Source organism: Eucalyptus grandis, chromosome 7 (genome assembly GCF_016545825.1).
Source record: "Eucalyptus grandis isolate ANBG69807.140 chromosome 7, ASM1654582v1, whole genome shotgun sequence".
NCBI lineage: Eukaryota > Viridiplantae > Streptophyta > Magnoliopsida > Myrtales > Myrtaceae > Eucalyptus > Eucalyptus grandis.
The window spans coordinates 37,269,259-37,285,420 of record NC_052618.1 but is presented as its reverse complement, the minus strand read 5'-3'; the positions used below and the strand labels follow the sequence as shown (position 1 = coordinate 37,285,420).

Here is a 16,162-nt window from a genome sequence, read left to right as displayed (position 1 = left end):
TAGGTAGGGGTGAGGCTCAGCGAGGCCGACCCCGACTTAGGTGAGGCGCGACGAGGCCACCTTGGCCTGGGCGTCGATTGGTATTGCTTGTATAGTCGGCACTTATCCTCACGCAGGTTCAACCCGATAAGACTGACCCTTGCCTGTGGCCTGCAAGGGCGACCGGGCGAGGCTAGGCATCACCAATAAGAAGAAAGGCAAAGAAAAGGGAGAACGGAAATAAATAAAAAATATAAAAAAAAATTAAAAAAAAAAAAATTCAAAAAATTCAAAAAAATATTAAAATATTATTAAAAATGTTCATGTCAGTGTCGGTCATGCCACGTAGGACAACCGTTGTCCATGCCAGTAATTTCTAGCCTAAATTAGCTGAATAGACTGAATTAGTACTAATATGAAAATGTAAAGGATTAGACTAGTCAAATTAAAAGATTTATAACTGAATTGATATTAATACAACATGTTTATGACTTTTATGGTACTTTTCTCAATTTGACCCCAACACCACTATGATTCTTGACTTCAATGACACATCTAGTGATACTTCAGTATTATCTCCATGGTAAAGATAAAGGGATAAAGTGTACTTGAAATCCTGAAAAATATTACGAATGTGCAATTGAATATTAAAACTTTTAGAAAGTGCAATTGGATCCTAAAATTATCAAATTAGTACAATCAATTCTTTCTGTTAATTCCATTCGATTTGACTAATGTAAAATGTTGAAAAAGCTTTTTTTTTAATTATTTTATTTCTCCTATGTGGCATTAAGGTTAACTAAATCACTAAAACCACATCGTTTTGACTCGAATTCTAATTTTTACACCAAATCTTAATTAAATTATCTTTAAAAAAAATTCAAAAAACTTATTTTTTAAAAAAAAAAAAAGGCAAACTTAAAAAAAGGCTAAAAATTTAAGAAAAACACAAAAGAGAGAAACAACCATTGTGGAAGGAGGGCCAAGCCCTCCATCTATGATGTGGGTGAAGTCCCATGTTGGCTAACTAAAGAGATATTATGGGGCTTATAATATGTTCGGTTCCTCTCCTACACATCTAGCTTTTTGGGATGAGTTCTTCCGCCCATTGTAACCCATCAAATTGGTATCAGAGCCACTCCTTGGGCGCCCACCTTCTGGCATTTTATCCTCGGGGTCACAAAATCCTTGAAGAGGGGGAGGATGATGTGGGCAAAGTCCCACATATGGCAACTAAGGAGATATTATGAGGCTTATAATGGGTTTGGTTCCCTCTCCTAAACAGCTGGCTTTTCGGGATGGCACTTTATCCTCAGGGTCATAGAACCCTTGAAGAGGGAAAGGATGATGTGGGCAAAGTCCCACATTGGGCAATTAAGGAGATATTCCGAGGCTTATAATGGGTTGGGTTCCCTCTCCTAGATAGTTAGCTTTTGGGATGAATTCTTCCATTCATTGTAACACATCAACCTATGGCCGCTAGGACATTGGCAATGGCTAATAGGGTTGTTGGTGCCTCGGCGATGGCGTGTTGGCCCTCACTAGGATTAGGAGAGGGTCACAACGCTCTCATAGTCTAGTCGAAGATTGCAACATACTTGAAGAGGGGGAGGATGATGAGGGCAAAGTCTCACACCGAGCAACCAAAGAGATATTTTGGGGCTTATAATGGGTTGGGTTCCTCCCTTGAATAACTAGCTTTTTGGGATGAATTCTTCTACCCATTGTAACGCATGAGCCTATGGCCGCTAGGGCATTGGCAATGACCAATGAGGTCATTGGTGCCTTGGCGATGGTGTCTTGGCCCTCACTAGGACTAGGAGAGGGTTGCGGCCCTCTCCTAGTCTAGTCGAGGATGTAGCATTGTCAATGCCCTAACGGCCATAGGGCATTGACCGCAGGCAAGAGGGTTGGCCCAGCTCTTTCTCTGTATTTTTTCCTTTTTTTTTTTAATAACTATTAGTTTTTATTTTATAATCTAATTTAACTAAAATTTATGTTAAAAAATTTGGATTTTGATCAAAACGATATCATTTTGCTGATTTAATTAACCTTAACGCCACGTAGGATAGAGAAAATAAAAATAAAATCACGCCATCTTTTTTTGTTAGCCAAGTTTGAAGGGCTTCATTGAAGGATTTGATTACACCAATCTGATAAATTTTGAGATTTGATTACATTTTTTGAAAATTTTAGGACTTAATCACACTTTCTTGACAAGTTTCTACTGCATTTATCCCTAAAACAAGCTACATAATGACCATCCATGTTGTGAAAATGTAAAGAAGACTTTCATAGTTTTCAGGATCATTAGCCCAAGCACTCTTCAATCTTCATCAACTGGGGCCTGGTAACTTAGGCCCTATTTGGTAACTATCCCCAAAATAACTATTTTATGTTCTTTTGTTTCCTAGGATGAAAAAAGAATAGAAATCCATTTGATAAAATTTTGTTCCTAGAAACAAAAATCTATTTTTTTTGTTCTCAGATATAGATTTGGAACATAATCAAGAAATAAATAAAAATAGTTTCTTGTTCTCGAGAATAATTCTTAGAATCAGCTCCTTTTTTTTTCCTCCTCTTTTCTTTTCTTTTTCTTCTTCTCTTCTCCTTTCTTTTTCTTCCTTTTGGCTAGTGACCTAGAACCTAGCAACACCAATGGCGAGGCTCGTTGGCTGAGCCTTGCCATGGTTGGGCGAGGTCGACCTAGCCTAGATCTAGCAAGGCCGAACCTCGCACAACCACGACAAGGCTCGGCCTCTCCAGGCCAAAGCGAGGCCAATCTTGTGCTGCTTGAGCGAGATTGAGGCTCGCCTTGGCCAAGCAAGCCTTTAGCGAGCTCGCCGGATCTTGCCCAATTGTGGCCGGCGGCCCGACTACGAAGACGGAGAAGGAAGAAGAGAAAAATAAGAAGAAAAAAAGAAAAATAAGAGAAAAATAAGAAAAATATAATAAAAGTATTAAAAATTAAAAGAACCAAAAGGATTTAAGAATTCTACCAAACGTATTTCTATCTCAAGAATATAAATTTTCGGATAGTTACCAAGCGCATTTTTTCACTTAAAAATTGTTCTTGAGAATAGATTCAGATAAAATCATTTATGATAAAAAAATTGTTTATGGGAACAAAATCGTTACCAAACGCGCCCTTATTCAAAACATCTGCGGACAATTCAACGGTAGAGCAGAATATAAAAATCAGCACTAAACAAGTAAACATTACCGTGTCCGGGCAGCGCAGAAGGAAACTTATGATCCTGAAATTGATAATAGTGATAATAATGTCTCCTAGTCCTGAATTATCCGGACCCAATTTTATAGCTCCCAGTCCTCATTTACCGCCTCAAAACGCACGAAAGGATCAAAACATGATCTCCAAAATGAAAATTCATGATCCTGCGGTTCCATCTTTTTCATCATTCGTTTCTCCTTTTCGGTTGTAAGATCCTCCCATTGTTTCCCACCCTACTGAGAGGTGCTGGAGCCGGGAGCTTCGGAGGAGGAGCAGTGCGAGTGGCGATTTGAGGCGGTGAGAGGCCGACGGAGAGAGGGGAGGGGAGGAGAGGCGAGTTTTGTAAGTATTTCATTATGTGCAATACTCGTTAAGCAACCAAAAAATAAAAATAAAGATCCAGTGTATTTTATGTTATGTGAGATCGGTGTTTTGAAAGTTGTAACGTTCTTATTTAATGTGCATAACGAGTGTATCAAAAGAAAGTCATTAATAAAAACATTTTTGTGGAGGCAAACCACTCTTATTTGAACAAGGAAGTCAAAAGTAGAGTGAAATTAGAAAAAGCAGCATCAGTTGCGAAATTAGATAGTCATGGAAATATGATTATTTTAAATTTTTTAATAAAATTAAACTGACATTCGTACCACTATTAATATTTTATAATAAATTAGATTGATATTTCTATGCATGGACATGATATGATATGAAGTAAAGGATGCTTTAGTCAGAAAAGAAAACGCATGAAGAGGGTTGCCCTCTTGATAGTAGGATTGGACCTTTTCGTTGTGGATGGATTAGTATGAAAAATAACTAAATGATTAGGCTAACAACTCTTCAAAAGAATAGTAAGAAGGGTAACTTTGAAAACAAAATAATAATTCGATAACTAGATAAATATAATAATGAATGGTAAGTCTAGTACTATAACTCAAAACGTGGATTATAGACTGATTTATAATAAAATTGTGAATCAGCAATTATTTCTAGATATCAATAATTATTTGAAGAACAGATTTACTTTACTTTGTATTTATTTTTTTTGAAAATTACGTAATATTTTCCCGTGTTTGGTGGCTAGGGTATTATATAAAATTTGACAACTCGCTACTATTCACTGAAAATCAACTCTGTATATAGGCAAACCACTCTTATTTGAACAAAGAAGTCACACTCCATCGTCCGACGTTTACAAAATATTTCACTATTAATTTGGTTCATGAGCAAATACGGCAAATCATGTTGGGCACGCAGCTAGCTTTGGCATACCAACCAACATGAGCTCTATCCACTAACCATGCTTGCAAAACCATTTTAAACTCGAACATTACAAAGGCATCGAGGCATGCGTACTCAACTCGACGAGCTATCAACACCTTCTTGTCCTACCAACTCAATGTGATCTCTTTGGCCATCTTAATTTTTATTTTTTTTGTGGAGGACGTTAACCAATTTCTTCAGTCCTATATAATCAAGCGATGGCTTTCACAAACTCTCCACCATCAATGCTCACAAATCGACCATGCGTGATATGATAAGTCGTAGTTGTCACTCAGCTTTGTCGTGTCATCCTTGACGCCAACGCGGACAAATGTGTAGTTGACGAGATTAGCGAGAAAGCATGGAGTGACGCCGAGACATAATTCATATGGAGAATTTGAAAGATGAAGCAACTGAGAACGAGACACAGATGCAAGGTTACGGCCAGGTGGGCAACACCAGGCTCAAAGTTCAGGCACCATTCTATGGCTGCGTTTGGGACTAGCTTTGCCAAGTACCTTTGGGTGTCCAAAGCCCATTTGCTTAAATATTGGGTGTTTGGGAATATTTTTTAAACCCACCTTGAATGAATGCTGGCCTTCCAAAGGCTGAAAGCCCAATGCAGGTCCTAGGCTACCTTGGGCTTTCAGCATTTTTGGAAGGCCCGATGCACTGTTCATATTCTTCCTCGTTCAATTCTCATATGTTGGCGGCGAGGTTGCGATGGATCAGCGATGGGCTGGAGAGAGGCCGGCATGGTTGCGGCACCCCGGTGACCGTTGCTGACTAGTCGCATGACCCAAATATGGGTTGCATAGGTCGCCTGGGTCCTAGCGAGGTCGGTCGTCGCGACCTCCAGTGACCCACGACCTCGCCGCAACCCAGATTTGGGTCACGGAGGTCACCTTGGTTGTGGCGAGGTTTGTTGCCGTGACATCTAGTGGCCCTTGCTGTCGGTCGCTGGGGTTGCCCGACCCCAAGCAGCCCTTGTCGGTGGTGTCTAGCGGCCGCCTAAGGTCTTGCTACCTAAGACACCGCCTACCCTTCACCGGCTAACTATCTTTTTCCTTTCTTTAAATGTAAAATTTTCCAAACACTATTTTGCCCAAGGATATTTCACAATACACTTTTAGATTACAATTTACCAAACGCAATTTGTATTTTGAAAAACTCCTTTAACTTAAAATCATTTGCATTTTCTCAATGGCTTTCTCCAAAAATCTAACCAAACGCACCCTATATTCAGGCCAATAACAAGCCGATTTAGCCAGAGTAGGTGGGCGCACTTGACATCACCGATCCAACATGTGACAACGTAGGGGTTGTTGGTAATGCACATGTCGATCTAATTGCCATATGAATCAATTTTGCAAAGAGAGAATGTGACATCTGAAATTTTCTTTACAATTCACGATATTTAGGATATACGTAATTAATATAGTAATTGTCAATGGGGACTGATATACTTTTGAATATGTATCAAATGTTTTTCATTCATTAAATTTTTATTGAGTTAAGGTTTCCTTATAGTTCTATATCTTCTGTTGATAATTTTAGTGGTTTCAAAATAATTTTCTGATTTATTGACATTTCAAACTAATACCGATTTCCTTGTTTAATCAAACCACGCCATTTGTCACTACTTAAGCTTGACAAATGACTTAATTCTCACCTTATGTTTTGCTTACATGCCTCGATTGAAGCCATTGAACGTGGCTCTCATGACCTTATGCATGGCATATTATTTTTAACCCTAGCAACTTTATATCTACTATTAACTCTAGTTAATTGACATTATTGCTTTTAAGTCAAAGTAATTAATGTTATTTAAAAGTACTCTTCAATATAGAACAAATGTGAAGGACAAGAGATTAAATGCCTTTTCCCCACCTCTTGTGAATGTGATTCCCTATTCTTCACCTCTTGAAGTTCAAAATTTTCATTGGATCTCTCTTTCAAGATGATTAAGGTCCTAACGCTCACTTTCAATCTAGTGTCTCACAAAGTGATTAAATGCCTTACTTATTGAAGATTTCATTCAATTGTTAGGTTAGGAGTTCGGGGGCATCATGTTAATGCTTCCAAAGATTGATTAGGGTGCATGGAAAAAGTGGAGATGGGTTTCTATACATAAGGTTTTGATGTATAATAGCTAAGATTAAATTAATTGTACAATTGAGGATAAGTTAGTCATTTGCAGAGAATTGAAGTAAAATTAATTTATATACTCATTTGAGGTTCAAATTTTACGGAAATTTGGGACATTACAAAGAACATGGTGATAGCTTTGGAATTTTAGAGACGAAAAAAAAAAGAAGAGAAGAAGAAATGTCTATAATTTTGCTAGCATTACAATATTTGGGGTACCATAAATAGCATATTATGAGTTATAAATTCTGGAAAAAGTGGATCCATAATAATTTCTAATTATTATTATTTACTTTTTGTGGCTCAAAGTAGCCTCTTACGTTCATAGTGAATTTGGGACAGTCAAATAAGCATTTTTCAAATGGCCATGGAAAAAAAAAAAACTGGTTTTATTAACAGGTGTGTTAAAACAAGAGATATTTACTTTGGTTCAAAATAGGAAACATTTGCCCAACCGCTAAAACATGAAATATTTGTCCTTTCATTTATAAATTCGAACTGATTTACTTGCCGTTCGAAACTAAACAATAAGTTGTGCTAAGTAAAGTAGAAATTCTAAAATTTGTCTCGAAATGCGATTGAGTCTTAAAACTTTCAAAAAAATATAATGAAATCTTAAAACTTGTTGAATAAGTGTAAAGTCTTCTTGTTAACTCCATCAAATTTGACTAACTGAAAATACTGACGTAACTTTTTTTCATTATTTTCTCTCTCCCATGTGGCATTCTAGGTTGCATTGAACTTAATTAAAGCGCCAAAAAAAAGTTGTCATAAAAAAAAGGCTAAAAGTTAGAAAAAAAGCATAAAAAAATTGAAAAACAACCAACAACGGAAAGAGAGCTAAGCCCGTCACCTATGGCCGCCGCCCTATCTCTAGTGGGGCATCAGCGCCTTAGTGAGAGCATGTTAGCCCTTGCTTGTGGTTGGCAAGGGTTGCCGGCCATCACTGACACCCCACCAATGATAGGGCGGCAGCCATAGGCCAAAGGGTTGGCCCAAGCCCTCCCACCTATATTTATTTTTTTTTTTTTATATAAACTTTTGGTTTTTTACTTTTAATATAATTTAACTAAAATTTAGGTTAAAAAAAAGATTTTGATCAAACCAAAGTTGTTTCAGTGCTTTAGTTAACCTTAACACTATGAAGGAAAGAGAAAAAAAAGAAGAAGAAATTACGTCAACATTTTCTATTAGTTACGTTTGAGGGACTTCACGGAAAGATTTTGATTCCATAAATTTGACAAGTTGTAGAACTTGATTATATTTTTTGAAAGTTTTAGAACTTAATTGCACTTTTGTGATAATTTTTAAGATTTTTACTGCCCTTATTACAAAGATAAAAGAGTTAGAACTCCAACCACAAGGTCTGATGGGGGCAAAATTGTCTTGTGCGTATCCTGATTGAGATAATAACAAAGGGAAAGTAAAAGAGGCAGTCCTTACCGTGAGTTTGATGCGGTAAACTGGAATAGAATAGGAATGAGATGAGTACTTCGTTTCCTATGTTCCAGCATGTAAAAAAGAGATAACAACGATGTTTGATTCAAGGCAGTAGATCAGATATAGAGATGTCAAATGTGTTTCTTGGTCCCAGGTTTGAATCTCCATATTGTCCTTTGGTTTTAGGAAATCTTGGTCCGTCTGCGGTATTGATTTGGCTTGCGCCAGACTGATGCCGCCAACTCAATTCCAACTAGCATTGCAATGGGGTGATGGCGATGGGCTCTCCAATGGCAATTAGTTGTATCTCAAATCGAGTATTCTACCGCAACTAGATACGTTAAAATGAATCATAAACTCATATCTGATGTGTTGAGTTATTATATGAGTTAGTTATTATTCGATAAATGGATTATAAATAGGTTTTGAATAATCAAAACAAAAATAATATGGGTGTTAAATAGATTCACAATTTATGTAGACCCAATCAACCTCTACGATCATCTTTTCGCTCTCTTCCCCTCACTTGATCTTGCGCTTGCTCACCACGTGCTCTCACTCTAATTTGGGTATTAGATTGGGTTGAATATGAATATTACATGAAAATATGTCAATACGGGTTAAATGAGTTAATTTAAATTGGACCATTTTCGACCCAATCTACCCATATGACAAGTCTAGTCACGACTATCAAACTCCTATATTAATACCGAGAAGGTTGCTCGGAGTTGGTCGTCCTTTTTCCTCTACCCAATTTTTATTTGGACCCCATTTTCCTCTACCCAAAAGGAGGCCACAGCACTAGCTTTCAAAAGTTGCGAGTTGGAAGGATGAATCATCTCATTGATTATTCGCGAGACCCACCTGATTCAACTGTCCAAATCAACACCAGAATACGTAGACCCGATGCATGTGAGGACACACATTCGACCCCTCCACAAGACAGCCGACACATCTCATTGTCTCCATTCGCAAGCAAAAGCGAAAGTGCTGTGCTGCGTCCGAATCAATCCGGCCAATTCAGTCCAGGGTGGCCTGAGCTATCATTGACCCATGAATTGGCCTGATGCAGCATATGCCAGTTTGCTCTGCATGAACCCAATGACTGGCCACAATCAATGAGGCTATGTGATGTGTCCTATACACTGCAAAGTGCTCCTGATGCATGTTTCGAAAAGATCATTGTGAGATGTACCGGTTTCAATCACTTCCCATCTCGGAATTTGTCTTGTCCAAAGAGGCAACTGATGGTACAGCTTTCCACGAGAGCCAAAACCTCCCTAAAAACGTGAAGAACCACTACGTGGTGCGAATGCCAATAGGAAAAGGGTACACGAATTAGAAATTTCTTGCTTTACATAAGTAAATTCCATATAGTAAATCATTTTCTCGGAGAAACGAAAAATGCAAATATACAAACCTAAAGGGTGCGCGAGAGCGAAAAAGTAAAGGAAGTACATAGAGCAACTGTCCTAGTACTACATTAACATCGGAAATTTTGGGTCAACAGTCCCGTTCCCTTTTTTTCCATCAGCCCAGAAGCTAAAAGCATCGGTTCTACGTTAAAAGACGTCGCTGTGTACACTAAAGAATCAACGGCAAGCCTCCCCTACTAAAGGAAACTGCCTGGTGTCCTATTCACATGTGTGAAAAATTGCAGCACATAGAGAAATCATAAGCAGCATCTTCAAGTAGTACCATTCGCGCAGTATGGAGCCAATGTGTTGGGGCGCAAGTTGACCCCGCCCGCTCTGACAGATACATTGGGGGATTTTATCAAGCTTGCCCTGCTCACGAGGTTGGAGTCGAGAAACACAACGATCACTGTAATGTCATCATGGAAATGGCGACGGACACCACGGTCAATCTTTTTCAAATCTGAGTACCTCATTTCTCTCTTCTTTGCCGCTTCTTGCAGAGCAGCTTTAACAAGCCTCCTCGCAATCCCCTGCCAAAGAGAAATCTGTTAGCTTTTGTCTTTTTGGCTAAATGAGAGATACTACTTGTTAATTTGCTCTCTGATAAACTTAAGTAGCTCTTAAGCAGCAAGTAGCAAGATCGGTCCTGGTTGTATTGTTTGTTCATCTGTCAGTTGTTTTCTTCTAATTCCTAGGAAGAAACTTCCACAAGAAGCAAATAAAAAAAATTGTTCTATCGAGTGCAAAATCTTCTCAAAGGTCAAATAACAAGCATAAAGCTAAGGCAACCGAGAAAACTTCCATGTCAAGTGTAAGATTCACTCAAATGCCCTAGCAGCACTCGGGTAAACTTTCGTTGAACAACAGGACCTAAATTAAACTTAGTCCATACAAAGTTCACGTGCAGCCTCCTCTGTGCTTTCTGAATGAGTATATAATGATAATCAGATATACGTACATTGCGAGGATGATTTTGAACAATATCAACTGCTTCCTGGTTGCCAATGTGCTCCCATAGTCCATCAGATGCAAAGATAATGAATCGATCATGCGATTGCAATTGGTGCACTGAAATTGATGGTTCTGCACTTAATATTGGTCTTTTGAAAGGTTCACGAAGGCGAAACTTTGCATATAAAGGTTCTCTGTTAAATTCAGGCTTCTTCAAGTACACATCACCAATAGATCGTGAGATCTGCAAACAAGCAGCATGGCAGTTGTATCAGACTTTCAGATCTGTCACCTTACATACCTATATAGCGGCAAACACAGCATAAAGAAACAAAAATACATAGCACTACAGTAACGGGACTCTAGTACGCATGAGTTTGTAGTAGATTTGCTTCATATTTAAGGCCAAGATGGGTTTATCAAGGCACCTCACTTGTAAGCCTGACAGGTAGGCAATTATAATCCAAGATTGCACTTGGCGCCATATCAGTACTTATAGGGTGCGCAGGACAAAATTTCTGGAACTGAAATTGATTTCTCAATTTCTATTTCAGAAACTAAGAAATTAAAAGTTTTAGCTTCTGATTTCTTCTTCAAATCTATTTCTGGAATAGAAATCTGTTCTAGAAATAAAAAATCAAATTTCGTTATCAAACGGATTTTTGTTCAAAGCCTGTTCCGGGGAACAGAGAAACAGAGAAATATAGGAGTGAAAATTTTATCATGCGTACCCATAGAAGTCCACTAAAATTTGAGCAGAAACTATTAAAATCACAAAATTTTAGACCCTTTTTTGTCTACGATCAATTGAGCAAGAAAGCTAGACAATCAACCAAAGCCCATACACTATACAATTCATTTATTTTTTTGAAGCCATCTCATTGTGTGCACAATCAATCAATCTATTGAAAAAGTGATGCAGAGCAAGATCCCGGTGACTTAAACAAAAAAGAACATCATGTGATCAGTGAGGTTGAACAGCAAAGCAAGAAATCTCAAGGATTTGAGAAAATAATTTTATCCACCATGTTCCATGCCGCAAAAACATTACCTGAATAAGGCCCTTAACACGCCATACATTATGCTTTAAAACAACGATATGTGGGTCATCAGGATGCGTTGAATGGAGTTCCTGTCTTATGGACTCTATGCAAGCATTGTGCTCTGTTGACAGCTGGATAGCTAAAACCTCCCCGGTTGCCTTGACAGCTCTCCCGAGAACAGCTCGTGAATCACCAAGGTTTGCAATGTAAAGTGTTCCACCAGAAATTATACTAGTAAGGCAGCAAGATCCAACTGCTGCAATCTGTGGTCTTGTTGGCCATAACTGGGTGACTATCGAAAGAAAACCCTCTTCGGTGGCTTGGTACGCCTTCCGTATCACATCAACAGACAGAGATTGATTCTCTGATGTAGACACTGGAAGTTGTATTGACACACAAATCAGTACCCAGTGCTGGAAGGTCAATATGAAACATGCAGGAAATCACATGTTGAATTCACTCATGCACTTTCAACTCCAAAAAAGAAAAGAAAACAAAACAAAACGATTTACTAAGGCGCCCATTAGGGACATCAAGATTTTACAAAACACCTATCTGGATTTTTTTAAGTTCAGGGAACTAGACCAATACTTATTGCTACCAGATTTAGGAGTATGAAACTTGATAGATTTTACTTAGCATCTGAATGCACCAACAAGAGCTGAAGGGCAAAGAAGCTTTTGGCTGCATATGCAAATGGCTGGACGCAGCATTTAATGACTATGTCATGCTTATTTTCTGGGCAATTAGGTCATGCATAGGAATCCTCTAGTCTTAACAGGTGACTGCTGGGTGAACAACTACGGAGAATGATCAACCTATTGGCTTTTCTAAGCTCAATGGTGTCCACATTGGAGAAATGAACAGCTAGAGGAGACATCAAATGAAAAGTCCAGTAGAGTTAAAGGACATACTCTTGAGATGTTGAAAGAGGTTATCAACAACATAGCGCGATGTCTCGGGTCCGCCGTGTCCATCATATATACCGACAAAAGTACCATAAGGTCCGGACTCATGCAAGCTCAAACACCCCGACTCAATCTGGCTATGATCCTCTATCAAAGCATTGGCCTGGACAACGGCCATTGAGAACTCACCAACTAGGTGTTGCCCCAAGTCTTTGTACCACAACAGCCCATCTTGGTGGCCTCCAGAGTCTGAACCGGCATGAACATATCGGTCTGACCTCGGCCGGAAACAGGACCTCAGAAAGTTCATCAACCCAGATAACATCCCTCATCTCACCCAACAACCTCCCCAGATTCTGCACATCTAGCAAGACTAGTTTCCCACTCTTTAAGCATCAAAGGTTCCTCTTATTTCCAAGTTCTGATCACGTCAATAAATTCACACTGCAAGAGTAGCATAGCAACCATGTCATCATAGTCATAAACAAAAGGGATAATACCAACAGCAGACCTCACCTTTCATTATACCTGCACTCTTGGATTTTAGAGAAAATAGAGGTACGCTTAGAGGTGTGTGAATGATATTTTACAAAGATAGAGGTAAGTGGTCCTTGAATCAAAAGCGAGGAGTGTTTATGGTGCTTCCCCCAAGCAAAAGATTGGTGATTACAAAATAAGAACGCTCCATACATCAATAGAAATCAGGTGAAATCAAATTGAACAGATTGATCGCAGACCCTCTTTTGACTTAGTACTCTTAAAATTCTCATAGCCATAATCTACTGGAACTCAAAGTAACATAAAAGATTCTACAGCCCACCTCAACACAAGGCATATAAACTGTAAGCGCAGAACAAAGTCAGCAATGCAATCGAACTAGTAGGTCATCAATTGAGAAATTTTAGCTTGAGACGTCAAAGAAAAGTCCAAGATTGGATGTTTTTGCTTCCATTTCAGCTGCAGCTGCAGATTAAGCGAAGATAGAAAAAATCACAACCGGCAAGACACGCCTCATTTCCTCCGTCAAAGACGAAAGCGTGATAAAACAGCAGTTAAGGGACGAAAGAAGGAAAAAAGGGAATCAACTGAAAACCCATAGGAGGAAAAGATAAAAGAGGTCAGGTTTTGACAAAAGACAAAAAAAGAAATGCAGAAGTCAAAGTCGCATTTTCTAGCTGGGGAAGAGTTCGGTCAGCCTCTAGGAAATCCAGAAGGTCTTGACTCTCTAGACAGGGGAAAAGAAGAAAACAAGAACCCCCACTGATTCAGAAATCTCCAAGAACGAATACCGATCACCATCTTCCCAGCTCCCTACTTTTCCAAGCAGTGCCAAGAAAAGGGCAGAAAGACGAAAACAAGGAAGAAAGCAGAACCCACAACATACCCAGAATTCATCGGTCCATCAAAAGCCACTCCAGAGAAGGAAAACGGGAGAGGAGATCATGGGGAGCCCAGATCTTGCAGATCCACCAAAAACAAGAGAGAGAAAATGGATATGGCGTCTTGGTATTTGCTCCTCGATCGAGAGAGAGAGAGAAAAGAGGAGAGAGAGAGAGAGAGAGGGTCTAGTGAGGAAAGTATAAAAGAAGGGAAAAGAAGAGAACCAACCGTGCTTCAAGAACCCACGCAGCTAAGCCCACGATGGACATGGGAATGGAGAGAAGGCTAGTGAGTTGAAAAGACAGCAAGAGCAGAGGTCAAGCCATGGGCTCCACGCCAACTATGGTGATGGTGGAGGACGGGGAGGAGGAGAAGGGGGGAGGAGGAGAGGGAGAATCCGCGGATGGATAGAGTCAATGATGTTATCTAGACTTCACTCCATACCAAAGAATGTGAAAATTTTTGGCCCCCCCCACTTGTGTTTCCTAAGGTCAAAAAGTATAGAGGGAGGAGAAGATGTTTATTTAGGAAGAGTTCGAGAAGACGACTTTGGGATTTATCATGAATTTTGATGATTCTACAGTAAATCCTAGTCTCGCCGTCGTTCTGATATTGACGTGAGCCAATACTCGAGTAAGTGATTAGAACCTAAGACTGCTTGTAATCTTACATTACGAGATAAGATAAGATATGACAGGATATAACAAGATGTAATAAAAGTTTACGAGGCGGTACTTGTTTGTTGATCCATTTTTCTTTTTGGGTAACCCATCTTGTGTAAAGTTGAATACAGATCTCTTATCAAATAAAATAATCACAAGTACACAAGAATTGTAGAAAAAGGTCCTAGAGAAGAAAATCAAATAAGTTAGCATACTTTAATAAGAACGTTTTGATTGTCAAAACAATGATCACACGTGATATGAGAAAAATCTTTTATTGATAATTACGTCCTAAGTAGGATAGGATGATAAGATGAGATTAAGTAATATCCCTCCAACGTTTTTACCTCCTCATCATTTGTTCGGAAAACTACTAAATATAAAATTGGACATAGACATAATTGATCAAACGAATAATTCAAAAAAAATAAGATATATAAAATATGATAAGAAAAAAATTAAATAAAAAAAAACATTCAAGAAACTTAGAACAACTGTGCGACCTTCATGAGGGCAAACATCACCCATATCTTACGACAATCATTATGGTGTTCATCGTCCCAAATCTAAGTTCGCCACCACCGCAAATAAAACAGGAGCGAATGAGTAACGATGTTGATGGTCGTTGCTTCTAGGATACTACGAGACCATCGCGAGGTGGTACGCGCCGCCAAGCCCATCCGATTGAGCGGTATAGAGAGAGGGATGACTTCGGTGGAATGGTGGCCGGGCAATACTCACCATGGCGGCGAGCATCTATCGGGTTACAGACCAGAAAATTATTCAAACAATCTTAAATTTATTACACTTTTGTCATCTCAACCCTAAATTTTTTTAATTTTCGTATTTTACCAATCGAGTTTATTCGGTTAATTTTGACTATAAATCATTGACGTGGACATCGATAATTTTATGTGGCACGACAGTACTGATGCGAAATTTTTTTAATAATATTTTAATATTTTCAAATTATTATTTTTTCTTTTTCATTTCTTTTTTTCTCCCTTCTTCCTCCTTTAGCTAACAAGGTTGACCTTATGGGCCTTGGGCGAGCCTTGCTAGCCCTTGGCGAGGTTGACCTCATCAAGGGCAGGGGAGGTTCACATTCGCCAATGGCCAATGAGAGCAAGTTTTGCCGGAGGCTAGCGAGGTTGACCTCACCGACGCTCACCTTTAGTTAGCCACTTGCAATTAGTCTATAACTTATTCGCTTCATGTTTTTATTGAAGATTGGTTCAATTGAATATGTCAATAGGCTTAAACTTGAGCTCTCCCTTAGAGATCTCCCTTGGTAAAAGTATTAGATTTCTACTAAGGACTTCCAACAATGACATGGCCACTTCAAATTCAAAGATGATGGATAAATCACATGGAAGGACAATAATCACATACAATATGACATATCAATCGCGATCAAAACATGACAAAAAAATGACATGGCATAACACTAATCACATCCAACATAATTAGCAATTTTGAAATTTAAAAACACGACTCGAAAAATACATGACATAACAACACTCACATGCTGCATGACAAAGCAAATTAGGAATTCAAAACATCAAGAAAGTAAAATGAAATGGTAATAATCACATGTAACCTACAATAAGCACATGGAGTAGGACATTACAAATTCAAATTCAAATTCAAAATACGGGAAGAAAATAACATGACATGATAATTGCATGTGCAACATGACTTGACTAATTCAAATTCGAACATGACATGACAATCACACATG

At 38.7% G+C, this 16,162-nt stretch overlaps 1 protein-coding gene across 4 annotated transcripts; it reads right to left on the bottom strand.

Annotated features, from left to right (window-relative positions):
• Positions 1 to 9,395: 9,395 nt before the first annotated feature.
• Positions 9,396 to 14,167, bottom strand: LOC104453435 (probable protein phosphatase 2C 60). Of its 4 annotated transcripts, none has more exons than XM_010067986.3 (6): positions 13,988 to 14,167; positions 13,200 to 13,342; positions 12,386 to 12,823; positions 11,480 to 11,847; positions 10,436 to 10,672; positions 9,396 to 10,007 (listed from the first exon to the last, which is right to left on the bottom strand). In XM_010067986.3, exons 3-6 carry the CDS (start codon positions 12,702 to 12,704, stop codon positions 9,747 to 9,749), a joined length of 1,185 nt encoding a protein of 394 aa, XP_010066288.2. In that variant the 5' UTR covers positions 12,705 to 12,823; positions 13,200 to 13,342; positions 13,988 to 14,167; the 3' UTR covers positions 9,396 to 9,746. The 4 variants fall into 4 exon arrangements, with proteins under 4 accessions (XP_010066288.2, XP_010066287.2, XP_010066289.2 ...); XM_010067985.3 differs by lacking the exon at positions 13,988 to 14,167 and adding an exon at positions 13,764 to 13,975; XM_010067987.3 differs by lacking the exon at positions 13,200 to 13,342.
• Between the last annotated feature and the right edge of the window lie 1,995 nt (positions 14,168 to 16,162).

Bases quoted from the DNA above. Each gene is read 5' to 3' on its own strand.
- LOC104453435 (XM_010067986.3), bottom strand. From the start codon at position 12,704: ATGTTATCTGGGTTGATGAACTTTCTGAGGTCCTGTTTCCGGCCGAGG. The intron at 10,673-11,479 runs GTAATGTTTTTG...GCTTGTTTGCAG, and splicing joins GTGTTAAGGGCCTTATTCAG to ATCTCACGATCTATTGGTGA. The intron at 10,008-10,435 runs GTACGTATATCT...TCTCTTTGGCAG, and splicing joins TTCAAAATCATCCTCGCAAT to GGGATTGCGAGGAGGCTTGT.